We start from the raw sequence: 16,857 nt of genomic DNA on the forward strand, positions 1-16,857 counted from the left end.
ATGGATCAAGCCAGATCTAATCTTAGCCGTTGATTAGGGACTTAAATATCGGCCGTTGAAATGTCAACAGGAAAAGTATAATAGGAGGCTTGAGGGTCACTTGGAGAAGTACACCAGATGATTAGTCATTCTATTCTCTAGAGCGGGGTTTGCTAAGAGAGATAGAATCAGTGATCGGGAGAGCAGCTGAGGGGCATTGAGTACAAAAAAGCAGAGAAGGCAGAGATTGTGCCGGGAGAGCAGCACAGCAGCCAAGGAAGGTGACGCAGAGCCAGCAAGGGCTCACGCAAGGCCACGCAGAGGCAGCCAAGTGCTGCGCAAAGCACCAGAGGGGCCAGCGCAGCTGACGCAGAAGCTCCCAGAGCTGACACAAGGCCTCCTGGGGCTGACGCAGGGCCAGCGTGAGACAGAGAGGGCCTGACGTAGTCCAAATTGGGCAGACGTTGGGGTCGCAGGAGCAGTTTTGTGGTGAGGAGCTGCCGGAAGGGTATTCCGGGGTTTCAGCCAGGAGATTTCTCTCAAACTGTGAGGTATAGCTGCTAAGGAAATTCTTTGTTGGGTAGGCCAGTTTTGGCACCCAAATTGTACTATGATATTGCTTAATAAGAAAACCCTCAGATAGCTACACTGGTTTTCCCACATTGGGTTTTTCCAGGGACATAGGTCCAAAAATAATGGTGTCATGTGGTGCGTTTGTTCTTGTTTCTTTTAGTTGCTGATCTATAATATGTTGAGCATGCACTGGTGTTTATTTTCAGTATTTACTTTGTAAATAACTTGTTAAAGATAATATCAAGTAGGTAGGAATAAATCAGAAAAAGTGCATGAAGGGTTTCTAAACTAAGGAAACTTAGAAACTTCAACAAAAAGGTATATACTTGTAAACTTTTGTTATATTCTTCACTTCTGGGCATTAATTCATTACTATTATTTAAAGTGAAAAATCAATTTCTAGCTTGATTTTCTGCATAAATAAAAATCTAGGTTTTGACCCCTTGGGGATTTGACCCATTTCATTGAGTAATATTTTCCAGATTGTCATATCTTTCAATTTACTCGTTCATTTTTAAGTGTTTGATTGTCCTAACACTTCCACCTCTTAATCCCAAACTTAATAGATCATTTATACATTTGTGGTGGCCCCAAAAGGGGATTTAGCTTGCTGGTTTCTGCGTGCAATTTTGCAGGTCTGAAGTTGTAGAACAGCAAATCAAGTATTCATTTTTGGCCATATACCAAGACCTACAACAAATTATTTCATTTCAACTTGGTAACGGCTCTTAACACTCGGATTATATCTTTTCGGTCATGCTTACGGAGAAGGCTCTGCGTGGTTCTGCAACTCGACACTAGGGTTTCAGAATTCACCTGCGACAGCAGGTCCTCCAGACAAAGCACGCCAGGAATAGCACGCGGTAGTATAGCAGGCCACAACCCACTGGTTTTGGCCGGCGGGAACAATGAGCCCCCCTCAGGGGGAAGGAGGGGCGCCTCCTCCAATAAACGACAACCAGCAAGGGAATATCGAGGGATCAGACAGGGAAAAGGAGTTTAATGATGAAAGCGCAGACAAAAGTCAGCAGACGCAAACTGAACAAGCACAGAAGGACAAGCCGAAAGTCAGCTCTTCCACATGCAAACCAGTAGCTACGCATAGGCCAAAAGTAGAGCTACCAAGCCATCGCATCAATGCCAGGATTCAGTACATGAGAGATCATGCTCTCATCGGCAAATTTATTGGAATATGGCCAAACGAGAAAGCGTTGAGAGCCTGGATAAATGTTAAATGGCATCCAAAAGGACACATAACCTTGCATCTAGGGCCTAAGGGGTTTTTCACTGCAGTCTTCAACTGTTTGGAAGACAGAAACAGAGTTTTAGATGGAGGGCCTTATTTCTTTAACTCTGCTGGGCTATTTCTCAAAGAATGGATCGAAAGATTCAACCCTGATAAAGAAGACCTAAGTTGTGCACCGGTGTGGATCAGGCTGTATTCTTTGCCACTGGAGTACTGGGAAGAGGAGTCTCTCAAAGCGATCGGCAATGTTCTGGGCGACTTCGTCAAGATCGCAGAAGAAACAAAGACGCACAGATACACCTCCTATGCACGGATCTGCGTCTACATGGACCTTAAACAAGCTTTGCCTGATACAGTAAGTCTTTTTCATGAAGATGTGGAATGGATACAGTTAATTGATTATGAGCATGTACCCTTTAGATGCAGAAAATGTCATGACCTAGGACACCTCTACAGACACTGCCCTTTAAACAACAAACCCTCAGTTCAAACTACCCAGGAAAACCCAACGCCGGATGGCTTCACTAAGGTGCTAAATCGTCGAAGAGGAAATAAAAAACCAGTAATCTCTACAAAGACTCCTCCAGTAGATCAATCAAAACCCTCTACTAGCAATAGCTTTGAAGCCCTAGCAAATGAAGACATGTAGGATCCAGACAATAGGCCCCTCAATCAAAAAGGATCTAGCCAGGAGAAGATTGAAGGATCTGAAACGAAAACAGGGGAACAGAATGTAGAACAAAGAGGCAATAAGTTTAAAACTGCATCAAACACCTGGAGCTTCCCTGAAATGGATATAGATGGTACAGATCCCAATACAGAAAACGAGAAGGAAAGCGATGGATACCATCAAGAACCTCAAATTATGGAGGACACGGAATCAATAGGTATTGGTGAGCTAGATATCTTGGGCCTAGAACAAGCATGTAAAACAGGAAACTTCGACAAAATACCTGATCGACAAGTGGACAACCTCGTGGCAGTCCTTAATAAAGCTCAAAAAAAATACTCATTAGGGGTCCAAATTGGTAGCCAATGGGATGGGAAGTTTATCACCAAAGACAGCAAAAAACGAGGAAGGAAAACTACTCTGGAGAGAACCATCAAGATTGGAGAAGTATTAGTAGAATCAGGCAGATATGCTAAGCTAACCAAGTATTTCAATACCAACCCCAAGCCTTCCCAATGAAGTTGATCTCATGGAATATTAGAGGGCTCAATAGCCCAAGGAAAGGAAGATTATTAAAAAACATGTTAATGGAGGAAAAACCCACAATTCTCTTTTTGCAAGAAACAAAGTGTAATACGACAGTCTTGGAAAAAATAGCAGCAAAGGCCTGGCCAGGAGGGTTAGTTACAGCTGTTGATGCTCAGGGAGCGTCAGGAGGACTTGCAGTGCTCTGGGATGCAAGAATAATTCAATTAGTTAACATACATGCAAACAAAAATTTCATTCAAGCCATCTTTCATATCATTGGTACCAATATCTATGGTCATATAACAAATGTGTATTTTCCTCAAGAAACCCAGCACAAGATTGAAATTTTGGATGCTTTGAAGCAGCTTAATACAGAGAGGAAATACCCGTTATGGATCTCTGGAGGAGACTACAACATGATCGCAACAATGGAGGAAAAAAAGGGAGGGCGTTGCAGAATAAACAGGGATGGCTCTATATTAAAAGACTTCATTCAGAATAATTGGCTGATAGATATTCCTTCAAATAACGGCCTCTACACTTGGAACAATAAAAGGCCAGAACCAATGCAAATAGCTTCGCGTCTTGATCGATTTCTGATCTCTGATAATGCAGTTCATCTAGGGGGAGAATTTACAGCATCTATCCTTCTTTTTTCAGGCTCTGATCACTGGCCAATCGCCCTCCATTGGAGTCGGCCTGGTAGCAATACAAGGCGACCCTTTCGGTTTGAGGCTTTTTGGCTAACTCATCCGGACTTCTATGAATTTATCAGGACAACTTGGCTAAAATTCAATCCAACGGATGGAACAAAAATGTCCATATTCCAAAGGAAGCTGAAGTACCTCAAAGGGGAAATTAAACGCTGGAACCAATCCATCTTCGGCAACATTTTCAAAGCAAAGGAAATCCTCCATCAAGAAATGAAAGACATTCAGCAAAGAATGATCTCTGAAGGACGCTCTAAAGAGCAGGCTATAGAAAACAAAATCCTTGAAAGAGACCTACAGGAGGAAACTCTCTGGAGGCAAAAATCGAGAGTTAGATGGCTGAAAGAGGGTGAAAAGAATACGAAATTTTTTCACAAAACCACATTGCAAAGAAGAATGATCAATCAAATCTCTTACGTCAACAATGAGCAAGGTACCAAAATTGAAACCCACGAAGGAATCGAACAGGAGTTCCTCAATTACTTCAAGAAGATGAATCAAGAACCTAACATAAACAGAACATAGGCTATTGATAAAATTATCAGACATATACCCAGATTAATTACTGAAGATCACAATATTCTTCTTCTCAAGCCCATAAGTCTTCAGGAGGTTGAGACGGCGGTGAATCAACTAAAAGCAGGGAAAGCGCCAGGACCAGACGGATTTACTTCAAACTTTTTTCAGCATTTCTGGGATCTGGTCAAATGGGAAGTTTGGCAGGTCGTGGAAGAATCGCGCACTCTAAGATGGATGTATCCAGGTCTGAACGCAACATTCATTGCATTAATCCCCAAAGCAGAGGAATCCAACACTCCGGACAAATACATACCAATTGCTTTGTGCAACATTATATACAAGATTGTCTCCAAGGTTATAGCTTCCAGACTGAAGCCCATGCTTCCCCTTATCATATCTCCAGAACAATCTGGTTATGTAGAAGGAAGGCAGATCACGGATGGGATCATTTTAACCCATGAAATAATCCACTCTCTCAAGCATTCAAAAAAACCAGGTATGATGCTCAAAATTGATTTGTCTAAGGCTTTTGATAGTATCAGTTGGGAATATATGCAAAAAATCCTCAAAGCCTTTGGTTTCGCCCCCTCCTGGATCAGATGGATCAGCAATCTTCTATCCTCCTCGTTCTTCTCTATTCTCATTAATGGAATCCCGTCGCCCACCTTCCGTCCTTCTAGGGGGATCAGACAAGGGGATCCTCTCTCGCCCTTTCTGTTTGTCATCTTAGCTGAAGGTTTAGGCCGTAGCATTAAATCGGCTATCCATTCTCACAACCTTAAGGGTCTAGCTTTCCACCAGGCCCCTGCCTTTTCGCACCAGCAATTCGTAGATGATAACATGTTATTTGGTCATCCCTCTGTTCAAGAAGCTCGATCTTTTAAATCAATTCTTGAAAACTTCTCGGATGCCTCAGGAGCTCTCATCAACAAAGTCAAATCTCAGATATTCTTTTTCAATACGCCTCCCACCACCCAAAGAGCTATAGCCCGTATCCTAGGCTTCACCATCGCTTCCCTTCCTTCTAAATATTTGGGAGCTCCTTTAATTGCCTCGGCTCTCAAGCATTCCTCTTGGAATAGCCTTTTAGAAAAACTGGAAGCCAGATTGTTCCTCTGGACTCATAGAGCTCTTAATATGGCTAGTAGGATAGTGCTAATTAAAGCTGTTCTACAGTCAATGCCTCTTTACCTCTTCTCTATATTGGCGGCACCTAAGTGGGTGCTCAAAGCTATCAAACAGCTTCAGCGTAATTTCTTATGGGGAAGTTCGGGGCCAAATCGAAAGTGGGCACTTGTCAAATGGGAGAAAGCTTGTCTACCTAAAAAAGCAGGAGGCATTGGGCTAAGAGACCCAGAACATAGCAATATGGTAATGGGGGCAAAAATCTGGTGGAAATGGCTCTCAAATCCCAGCACACCTTGGGCTTCCCTATGGACAGCGAAATATGCAAGAAACTCACCCTTAGAGGAGAGAATTAGAATGTCAGAAGTCAGTAAAGGTTCGGTTATTTGGAACTCAGCCATTCAACATCGAGATATAATTCAAAAGCACAGTTTTTGGGATGTGAAAGATGGCCACACAGCAAGGTTTTGGGAAGACTCATGGCAGCAGCTTCCAAACCTCAGAGATATCATTCAGGGAATCTCAGATCAAGATATAAATCAGTATGATAAGGTGAGTCACTTTTGGAACTCACACACTGACCAAGAACATAGAGAGTGGAAAGAAGCTAGTCATATATTACCTCACAGCCCGGAGCAAACTCAACTTTCTCTCTCCTCAGAACTTCAAAAACGAAAAATTCTAAAGTCGGCAGGCATGGATATTCTCAGATGGGGATATGAGGAAAAGGGTACCTTCACAACCAAAGAAGCCTACAAAATCATAATCAAAAACAGAGTAATCAGAGACAATTTATGGGATAAAATATGGAACCCCTCCATATGGCCGAAGGTTTCTACTTTTCTGTGGCTTCTATCACACAATAGAATTCTCACATGGGACAACCTCAGGAAAAGGAACTTCTCTGGGCCATCCATTTGTCTCAACTGCAAACAGGAAGAGGAATCAGCATTACATCTTATGCAAACCTGTCCGCTTGGAAGGAAATTGTGGGAAAAGGTTACATTCCGCTGTCAGAAGGATGGCAGAGTGGCTGGGGACATTAAAGGCACCCTTCGCACCTGGAGCCAAGAGCCATATCAGAGCAAAGTTTTAAACACACTATGGCAACTCATACCGGGATTACTGATGTGGAATATCTGGAAGGAGAGAAATAGAAGGATTTTTAAAGATCAATCACTGACGATTGAGCAGATATGGACCGGGTTGCACCATAACATCAAAGAAACTTTATCTATCAAAGGCTGGTCCCAAGAGGATTTCCCATCACTACCGCAGGAACAAGCTATATGGGACAACTGGCAGATACAATTACAGAATCCGACTTCTTCTAACGACAACTCCTCAAGGTATCAAGAGTCTACAGCAAGCTGGACTCCACCGCCAATCAATGTGTTTCAACTCAACTTTGATGGTGCGTCGAAAGGGAATCCTGGGAGAACGGGATTTGGTGGAGCCATCAGAAATTACCAGGGTACTCCCCTTATCACTTTTTTTGGCTCAATTGGCTGGAATACTAATAATGCAGCGGAATTGGAAGGATTATGGAGAGGGCTTAATCTGGCGCAAGAACGAGGGCTCCTTCCTCTTATAGTGGAAGGGGACTCCCAAATCATCATCAATATGGCCTCAAAACTTCTGCAGGGATCCCCGGTTCACAAGGTCAGTAGCAGCTGGAGAATGGCTACTCGACTTGAGCTACTACAACAATGGCTTATTCATAATCAAGCTATCTCCTTTAAACATATCAGAAGGGAAGGGAACAAACTGGCAGACTTTCTTGCTAATTTAGGAGTGGACAGTGGAAGGGAATTCTTTGAAGGCTCAATATCTTGCATAGCTTCTGAGAACCAACTTTCTACCTTCCATTCTATAGTAACAAGAGATATGCAGTCGAAGGAAGACTCACACCCGGATGCGGGTGTCTTTAATAGGTGTTAATGCTGGAGCATGCGGAGCCGGCAACTGGCAAGCAATTAAGCAGGGTAAGGCGGTTCGAGGCAGGTAATTAATCAGCATTAATGAAGGCCCGAGCTCGAGGTACGCAGATGGAAGTTATCAGGATGGCGCGCACTCTCCATGGTTCATTTGTTCTGGTCTTTTCAGGCATCAATGTAGTGTTTCCGGTTTCTTCAAGCAGAGGTCTCTTCTGGTGGTCATGGTCTCAGAGTCTTAGCGTAACCCAGAGAATTTGGAAGCCACCATGGTCTCATAACTGCTCCCATTTGGTCAGCTTCAGGTATACAGTTCTGCCTCTTTCCGAAGGCGTTGGGTGCATTAAGTTAGTTTTCTCCATTTGCGTCTGGTGTCTTAAGTCAGTCTTCTGGTTCATCTCTGTAAGGGATTTGGATTTTGTCCTTGTTGAAGGTGTCTGGGTTGGGTATTGGGCTTATTCAGTCGTTGTTGGGTACTTTCTTGAGGCCGAGTCTATCTTATGTGTGCTCGGCTACTGGGTCTTACATACAAAAGTCTGGTTCTCAATTTGGTTACACTTAGTCTGCGAGTTGCTTTTCCCTCACCCTCAGTCCTTTAGCATCTTCATTCCGTTGTTATATTCTGTTATGGCCCGTCGTCGTGGTATTCCCAGGCGTGGGAGCAACTCGGGGTCCCATGGAGGGTCGGGGGGGCGTGGTAGCTCTGCGCCTCGTCGTATATCCCCGTTAGCTACTGCTTCGCCTTCCTCTCCGCCCTCAGACTATTCTGGACCCTCCCTAAACAGTTCTCTTCATACATCCAGGTTTAAGTTCAAAAGCAGGCTTAACAGACCGCTCATCTCAGCTATAATCACTGTTATCTTCTCGGAGGAAGAAGATGAGCTCACAAGCTCAGATGAAACTTCCAAGGAACAGTCGCTTTCTCAGAATTCCAGTGCTTCTCAGAGCAGCTTGGCTGGTGCTGTCCTCAATGTTTCTGCTGCGGTGCACGAAGAGGGTCAACAGGAAGATTCTCGCCCTCAGCCGGACTCTCCTCAAGAGCAAATCATAGCTTGTGAGCCGGCGCGCCTCTATGGCAGTGTTCTGCACCTTGTGCCTCCTCCAGAAGGCAACTTGATGGAAGCTGAAGATGAGGTGATGGTAACCTGGGCAAGCTCCCCCAACCAGGTTAATGAAAATGCTACAGATGCGCCACAGCAGGTTTAATTACCTTTGGCTTCAGCTACAGGATAGCAAGTCAGTTTTTGTTTTCTGGATCTCGTGTGTCATTTTCAGTGTGCATGGCATCTGATACCATCAGCATGAAATTGTTCATTCTCCAGGATATAATTTTGGCTTTCCTTTTTTGTAATTGTGGTAAAGGACAGTATTTTGTAATAGGGTAGCTCACTCTGAAGCGTTTAGCTCTGTTTAGTCTTGGGTCTATATAGTTCTGTTCTGTTTTGAGGCTATGATTATCATTTTTGTAAACAGAAGGAAAAGCGCTACCTGCAACGGTTCTTTGACAGAGGGCAGGCTACGGCCCCCTCAGAGGTTCAAACCTCTTTGTAAATATTTTTTCTCTTTTTAATCTTAATAGAATAGTCTTTATACAGATAAAAATAAAAATAAAAAATTAACAAAAAAAAAAAAAAAAAACCGGCTCTTTCTTGTTGGTCTACACTTTCTGCAGTGAAATGTTATCTTCAGATCAGCAATATTTTAAAATTAGCTTCTATATTCCATCACCAAAAAGGTATTATAGTATTAGGCAATGGTCTACACAACTGTGTTGGAGGGTATTTAGTGTAGGGAATCCTCCATTTGTTTTATAAGAATTGGCCTAAAGATTGAGGACATATGCCCAGATGGCAATGGGCACTTGTCCTCTATGTTACCACCTTAGCACCTCATAAGAACTTTAACGAGACCTGTTAATTTGGGCGATAACAATTCAACAATCTATGTTACTTACCTGATCTGCCTGTGGACGATCAAAGATATGCAATTCCATGGATTCAGATCCGACAGGACTCATTACAGATTTGAAAATGCCGGAGGATCTGCTCAGGATACATTTCTGGCCTGCTGGTAAAATCAAGCTAGCAGGTCCTCCCAAAAAAGCATTAAAAAAGAAACATGAAATAAAAAAGGCAAAGTCTGGTGCCCAAAAACCCTAACTTGTGCCTATAATAGAGCCTCTTCCCCAAATTTTAAAACACACAAATCTGAGTTCTTCGTAGCAGTTTGCATTTCCGAGTTCATGAGATAAATTTGAAGCAAAATTTATTTGGTGACCTGAATTTTTTATATTTCAGTTCATAGATTTTTTAACAATATACATCCATACATTAATGTGTGTGTCTTATTTCCTTGTTTCCAGATCCTGACATTTTAAAAGATCTGGTCAATCCATATCTGTTTCCATGCAACTTAGTCATTAATAGATGCATTTTTTAACAACGCCATCACAATATGTTCAAAATTTCTGGGATGAAACAGTACAATACTTCAAAAAGGAGTGCAAATGTAACAAAAGGAGGCCTACCTTTCCATCAGGAAGCTCTGCCCTATAAACCCGGCCGAGGTTACCTTCTCCAATTAGATTGTCATGTCCAAAGCTATTTGTAAACTGCTGCAAAGCTGCTACAGTATAGGCAGTTGAAGCTATTGGTTCTTTGGGGGCTTTCACAGGAGGTCTCCATGCTGGTTTTTCTAGAGGCACATTAACCGGTGCTTTGTATTTTTCGATGGGAGGAAGCTTTATACTCACTTCTTCCAATCCAGTATTGGCTTCCTCTTCTTGGTTCTCATTCTGAACTGCTGTCACAATATAAAAACAACTCAACACCAAGAAAAACCTAGTTGATCAGAAAAAGTGCTAGGTTGATTTCATCCTAGTTCCTTTTAATGATAAAGATGTCCAGATAGAAGATTAAATAACTAAGACAAACCTGTCATCTTTCTTCGTTCTAATTTACATCCCAAAGGAATTTCACCCAATAACACATCGAAACAGATGCTGGCTTTTAATGTACCTTTAATCTGTATAAAATTACAATATAAAGAAGACTACTTACGTTTAGTAACTGGAGTAGGTGGTTCAGCCAAAGAAGACTTTGTCTTTATTTCCTTCTCCACATCTTTATAAAATATCTTCTCCTCATTTTTATATTTATCCCTGCCTTTATATTTCTTTTCCACACCTGAATTCCTATCATGTTTCCTTGTTACAAAGAACATAATAATAAGCACAGCTGCAATGACAGTTAACAGCCCTGCTACTGCAATACCAGCAATCCTCCCACTAGTTAAATATTTGCTTTTTCTTTCATCGTGGGAACTCTTTCCTGATGATGAATTATGCCCAGGGCTTCTTGGGGATGATGGAGAAATAGAAGAAGGTGGTGGAGGGGCAGGTGATGTGTCAAACCGGTTGCCACCATACCTGCCAATATAGGGATGATGAAAGTTAAGAACCCTTGTGCCCAGGTTATCCACAATCCAGAAATGACAAAATCCAAGATGCATAACAAGCAAGGTGATCAAACATCTTTGAAATTTGCATGAGTTATCCGAAATGTTGCATATCCTTACTTGAAGTTTGTAATTGTCAACAATTTTGGAGGCATCCATCCAGTAAAAAGGTTGTTCTCTATATTTCTGTTGAAATGCAGTAACAACATTTTATGAACAAAATTGGCATTGCCACCAAACCTAAAGAAATGCTTCTTGAGTGCTATCTTTTTATTAGTTTCTGTAAATTAATCTACACCTTCCAAAAATTTTACCACAGCTAAAAAAATTTGAGCATTGCATTTCTGGAAATGAACAGATATAGTAGTTGAAAAGAGAATTACAAGTCTGTCAAATGCAGATCTGCTAGATTATTAACAGTTCCACTTAACATATTATTCTGCAAATGCCTGCAAGCAAACCTAAAATATTTCAGAATGTTTCAAGAACAGCCCCTACTCAAAGTAAAAAAAAGCTTATTAGTCTTTTAAGCTCTGTATCTGCCAAGCATAATGTATGTAACTTACAGAGAAGAAAGACTTGTCAAATCGCTCATGGAGGCAGGGAGTGGACCACTAAAATTGTTAGAAGAGAAATCTCTGCAAAAGCAAAGATCGATTGAAAATATTCTAAAGCTCATACTAATTATAACAAAATATGAACTGATACAGTTTTCAAACGGAAGTTAAGAAACACTCAAAAGATCAAATGAAAATACTTACAGATTAACTAAACCTGTAAGACCCAGAAAAATGTCTGGAATTGCACCCGTTAATTGATTATTATTGACAATCCTGCAAGGATTGTAAGTATTTGCATTAGTTGTATTGCATTTCTACAACTTTTGATGAAAAAAATCAAAATACAATTTGCCATTACTTACAAATCAGAGAGTAATGTTAAAGTTGATAAAGAATATGGAAGGCTTCCAGTCAATTGATTACCAGAAAGCAACCTGCCAATTGCAAAAATCATTGGCCTTATTGTGCACTAGCCACCTTTTATTGTATATTGCATCATCATATACTATAAAATCTAATAAAAGAACTCCCTATTGCCCAAATTCTACAAAGCATGTTCCCGAAGCATTGCCAAAACATCTAATAATTGCCTACAATCTTACAGGCGTTGTAAGTGAGGTGGAAGTTGAAAAGGAACAACATCTCCAATATGATTATTGGTAAGATCCCTGCATTATGTCACAATAGCGGCTGTCAACTTTGCAATCTAGTACAAACTCATCTGCTGCTTTTTTTAACAGGCATTCCTTCCCTGTTAGTTTCAAGGAAAAGATTGCACAGTAAATCATTGGACTAATTTGAAGGTTTCATCTTGCTACTTACAGAGTTATTAAAGCTGTGAAGTTTACCAATGAATAACCCAACTGTCCTCCAATATTTAAACCAGGAAGAACACTGATTATCCAGTGTCAATATCAGTACAAAGTCCATAAAAAGCATAAAGAACCACTAAAATCTGACTCCTTACTTAAGAATGCGACGTTAAAAAGACCAGACACACATGACTAATTACTAGTTGAATAAAACAGAGTAATATTGCATTTATAAGATCTGGCATCGAACATACATTCCAGTGATGTTAGGCCCCACGCATTGAACACCCAACCAATTCTCACCGCAAGGATCACCTGCACTTTGAACCCATCCTGCAAGGGGAGGTAATCCCAGGTTTGTATATAGAACATTTATCGCAAATACTGCAAAACAAACAAACCTACAACCATTAAAAAACATGTTCCAATTTCTAATATTCGACCGTCTGCTACACAAAAAGTTTTGAAGGTTATTCTAGTATAAACTGAACAAACCTTATGAAATAATTAGTCATCATAGAACATTTCCTCTCAAGAATCAAATAATTGAGAGAGATATACATATCAGAAACAAAGCTACCACAAACATCACTAAAAGCTTACCATCTTGGCTGTCTGTAAAGCCATGTGTTAAAGAGAGATTCAAAACAAGAAGCAGTCCAGCCAAAATCAATGAAGAGTATTTTGCAAGTAGCCTGTCCATCGCAGACTGTTCCAAAACCCCTGCCGCTATTCTATATTTCACAGTTTCTTTCTACTGAGGACTTCATCAATGGTCCTTACATATATTTCGCAAATTTTACAATTAACTCTCGTGGTTTCCTTAAAATAAAGTGAAGAGGTTTACTCAAGCTTGACCCACAATAGTTCCACTTCTTCTACAAGAAAGTAGTTCAGATCCCATAAAATTTTCCAAGTAAGGGTTTCAGAGAGTAACTGCAAAACAAGAAAGTTACTAGAGATCAATGCAGAAGAAGGCGTGATTTAAATGGAAAGAAGTTAGCTATTAAAATTGAAACGAATGAATGCACCCAGAAGATTTTAGGCTTGCAGAGGAAAAGACTTTCTGCACTCAAAGAGACTTAAATCTGAAAAATGGGAAAACTGCCAGTCCTAAAAATTGTACTTTAAAGTGAAAACCAAGGTCGTAAAGCTTCGCTGAGCAGCCAAATGCAAGGATTTAACGGAAGTACTAATAAATGTAGTAAATTTAAAGGTGAAAGAATAATGATTGCCGGTGCCGAAAATGTTACCTCAACAGTGAAAACGACGCTCTGTAAGTGCTGTTAAGCTACCAAACAGCGTGAGATTCCCGCTGTTAACGGCATACAACGCCTTGAAGGTCAGGAAAAACGCGATTTATTTTTGTTCTATCTAACATTAAACGCTTAGGAGCAAAGAACTTTCTTCTTTACATACATAAATAAAAAGTAATAAACAAAAGCAATGGTTAAAAACACACCTCGAGCTTTCAAGCTGCCAAACCCCAGTATTGTCCGTTTACGAGACCACTGGTGCAAATATCATTAAAGGTTAAAGGAGGACTTTAATTTCACTTTAAAGCAAAAAATTAAGGCCTGTAAATGCTGGTAACTTCACAGGAAGACGATCAGGGTATTGACCAGCCCATAGCCGGTCGGAAAGCGTATTTTACAGTTTCTGACATGTCCAAAGCGTTCCTATATTTTCGACCGCACATTCAACGCCGGCAAGCACAATTTTTGCGAGAGGACGAAAAAAATATAATACGAAAACACTCAAAGGTTGAATCACTGTTTGTATTTTGGTTTTCCGACGTCCCTAACAATATGGCCTAAATTCGACAGTCTGGAGCTTGAAAAAAGGCAGTCTGGAGCTTGAAAAAAGGCTAAAGCAGTGCTGCCCGTAAATTAAAAATAATGGCCACTAATGGCGAGGGACCGTGACCGTTCAAATCAGAAAATGCCTCTACAGTTCCGTTTCCCCTAATTTCCTCCGCGAAATGGATAAGAATGACAGCGGTTCCGTGGAATGATACTGTGTGCGCGAGCTCCGGATCAATGAATCTTTTTGTCTCATTGAAATCGAGTTTCAATCTCGTAAACCTGCATCGATTTCCACATCGAATCACGGGGCGTTCGGACACCCTCCTACAAATTCCATTCACTGTTCTTTTTTACTATATCATCAACGGCTTTTATTATAACTTTTGTCGTCACGTATTAAAATTATTTCCGTTAGTTTCTCGTCATCCCGACTTTATTTTCCTTTTCCGTCGGGGTCATGATTTTGACATTTCATTTCCATTTTTTACTATCTTTCGACAAATTTAAATAAATAAAAAATTAAAATTACTTTGCACAAAGCACACAGGAAGGTAAATATGTTGAGGTAGATTTTAATAAATTTTATTTTATTTTCCCACAAAATTGACATCCTATTTTTAAACAAAATAATTGTTTTATTAAAATTTGAAATTTTATTGGTATAAATTTAATGTTTTTTTCTTCAGAAGAAAACGCATTATTGATTATATTATGTTCAATATAAACAGATTTGTATACAAAAGTGTGGGCATCTGTCCCGGGAGAAGGCAAAATTTCCAGTGAGCATTAGAAAATATCTTTCTTTGTACATTACAAAATTTTTGGGGATCTTGTTATCGAATCATCAAAGCAAAATTCTCTAACTTTCCAGTATATGTAGAAAAAGCCAGCAAATTGAGATATTTTCATAAATTTGGTTGTTATTGCATACCTGTACTTGTTGACTTCATATTCCTAGCATAGTGAAAGGTTGTATGTCATATGTACAGGGGACAGAAGTGATAAACAGGTGCCACTTACCGAGAGACGAATGCAATCCTTTCTTTGACAAAACATCTGCTTGTTCATTATGTTTGCACCTTATATGAGGAATAGGGAAAGTCGTCGGCTTCCATAGAGCTGCTATCCTTGCTAACCATCCAGTGAGGCTGTCGGTCTGTATTGCATGTTTGCCTTTCACATGTTCTATGATAATTTTTGAGTCCCCGTATACATTAATAGGCTCTATATCCATGAAAGTGCAGAATAAAAGTAGACCATGAAGGGCCATTGCCTCTGCCTTGTTACATGTTCCTTTGCCACCGTTCCAATATAAGGAGTATTGGAGGTCATTTGAAATAGCAATGAAAACTCCACAAGCGCAATAGCCATTCTTTGTCGCCCCGTCGAAATGTGCCCTGGGAAATGTGAGTTGTTGATCTTCAGTGGCTGCCCTCCGGAAATTTTTCTGTAAGGGCAAGTTCTGTAAAATGGAGGAGTAGTATGGAATAACCTTATCCAAAATACAACTGAAAGGTTCTTTGAAGTTTTGGAAGATTCTGTTGTTCCTCCACTTCCAGATGAACCAAAAAATGATTAATGGGATGGGGCGCCAGATAGTTTTTTGTGCTGCCCACCAACTATATGCTTCTATAATGGAAGGATGTGAAATCGCATGAAAGCCAAGACAGCGATTGAGGGCAGTATAAAAAAGTATGCAAGTTATCATCAGAGTTGTCAAAACAGATCATGCATATCGCTGGACCCTACTAGCTCCTTTTCTGTAAGTTTGTCCAAGTGAGGTTCTTATTATGAAATACTAGCCAAGAAAACAAAATGATTTTAAGCGGGCAGTTTACCTTCCAGAGAGAGGGAGGAAAAATTATCCGGGAGGTTCCTCTTTGCAGTTCTATCAAAGAAAGATAAATGTCTCTAACCAATACAAGGGGACTGCCTTTCTTAGCCTGCCATTCTATGTCGTCTCTGTCCTCGAATCTGTGGAAACCTGCACTTCTCATATGACAGATAACTCTATTCCATTGTGAAGCCATAGCTCCATCAAGGCCTAGATTTCTACAAGTCTTCCATAGCGGAATGGCGCTCTTCCATCCCTCGATAACTTGAGCCCAGAAGAAAATTCCTTTACTGTGGAGGATCGAAAGAAGCTGAGGGGAGATTGGTACTGAATCAACTCCCATGATGGTATCAACACCAATCAGGATGTTGCAACCGGTTTGAAATGCCCAAATGAAGTTTCCGCAGAAAAAAGGAAGAATCCTTTGAAAACTTCGCCAGATTCCGGAACCTTGTGAGGGCCATTTGAAGTTGTTCCTGTACCAATAGAATATATCATTGTTGCCAAGGTATTTCATTTTGATAGCTTGACTCCATAAGCAGTTTCCAAAAATCACCCTCCACAAAGATTTGAATAGTAGAGCCTTGCCAAAAAGGCGCATATTCATGATGCCCCAGCCGCCGTTCTTTTTAGGGAGGGTGATATTTTCCAGTTTGATAAGGTGGAATTTTCTTTTGTCCTTGTTTCCGCCCTAGATGAAGGTAGCCATTAAGCTATTCAACTTATTAACAATGGCCGATGGGATGAAAAATAGATGTGCCCAATAAACACAGATTTGCGCAAGGACTGGCTGAGCTAAGATCATTCTGCCAGCAAGCGACAAGCATTTAAATTCCCAACCTGATATTCTTTTGTAGAATTTGTCAGTGAACCATATTATTATAATATTATTTTTATTAAGAATTTAATTGAGGGGAATTTCTTTGGAAGGTAAATATGTTGAGATAAATTTTGATAGTAAACCCTCTTTTTTTTAAATAAAATATGTGATTTTAAACATGGTAGAAATAAGAGTGAAATTAATTTTTGTAAATATAAAATTTAAAGTTATTATAATAATATATTTATTAAAAATTTAATTTGTAAAAATTAATTATGAATAAGAA

The 16,857-nt window shown here is 40.3% G+C and overlaps 1 protein-coding gene across 3 annotated transcripts in view; it reads right to left on the reverse strand.

Annotated features, from left to right (window-relative positions):
- The window catches only part of LOC149210324 (protein STRUBBELIG-RECEPTOR FAMILY 8-like), a 41,044-nt gene extending 26,791 nt beyond the window's left edge, over nt 1–14,253 (reverse strand). The window contains exons 1-13 of one of the 3 annotated variants that reach the window (XM_089396690.1): nt 13,575–14,253; nt 13,366–13,447; nt 12,716–13,048; nt 12,367–12,496; nt 12,123–12,194; nt 11,903–11,968; nt 11,663–11,734; nt 11,502–11,573; nt 11,307–11,378; nt 11,124–11,189; nt 10,861–10,926; nt 10,344–10,711; nt 9,812–10,083 (exon numbers count right to left, since the gene is read on the reverse strand). In XM_089396690.1, the coding sequence (XP_089252816.1) occupies nt 9,812–10,083; nt 10,344–10,711; nt 10,861–10,926; nt 11,124–11,189; nt 11,307–11,378; nt 11,502–11,573; nt 11,663–11,734; nt 11,903–11,968; nt 12,123–12,194; nt 12,367–12,496; nt 12,716–12,815 (1,356 nt within the window). In that variant the 5' untranslated portion in view covers nt 12,816–13,048; nt 13,366–13,447; nt 13,575–14,253. Of the gene's footprint in view, nt 1–9,811; nt 10,087–10,343; nt 10,712–10,860; nt 10,927–11,123; nt 11,190–11,306; nt 11,379–11,501; nt 11,574–11,662; nt 11,735–11,902; nt 11,969–12,122; nt 12,195–12,366; nt 12,497–12,715; nt 13,049–13,365; nt 13,448–13,574 lie in introns of all 3 variants that reach the window. The other 2 variants (XM_089396689.1, XM_089396688.1) reach the window with 2 other exon arrangements.
- Nucleotides 14,254–16,857: the final 2,604 nt, after the last annotated feature.

Source organism: Pinus tabuliformis, chromosome 1_2 (assembly GCF_031772625.1).
Source record: "Pinus tabuliformis cultivar Carrire ecotype Pingquan chromosome 1_2, CPIR1, whole genome shotgun sequence".
NCBI classification, from domain to species: domain Eukaryota; kingdom Viridiplantae; phylum Streptophyta; class Pinopsida; order Pinales; family Pinaceae; genus Pinus; species Pinus tabuliformis.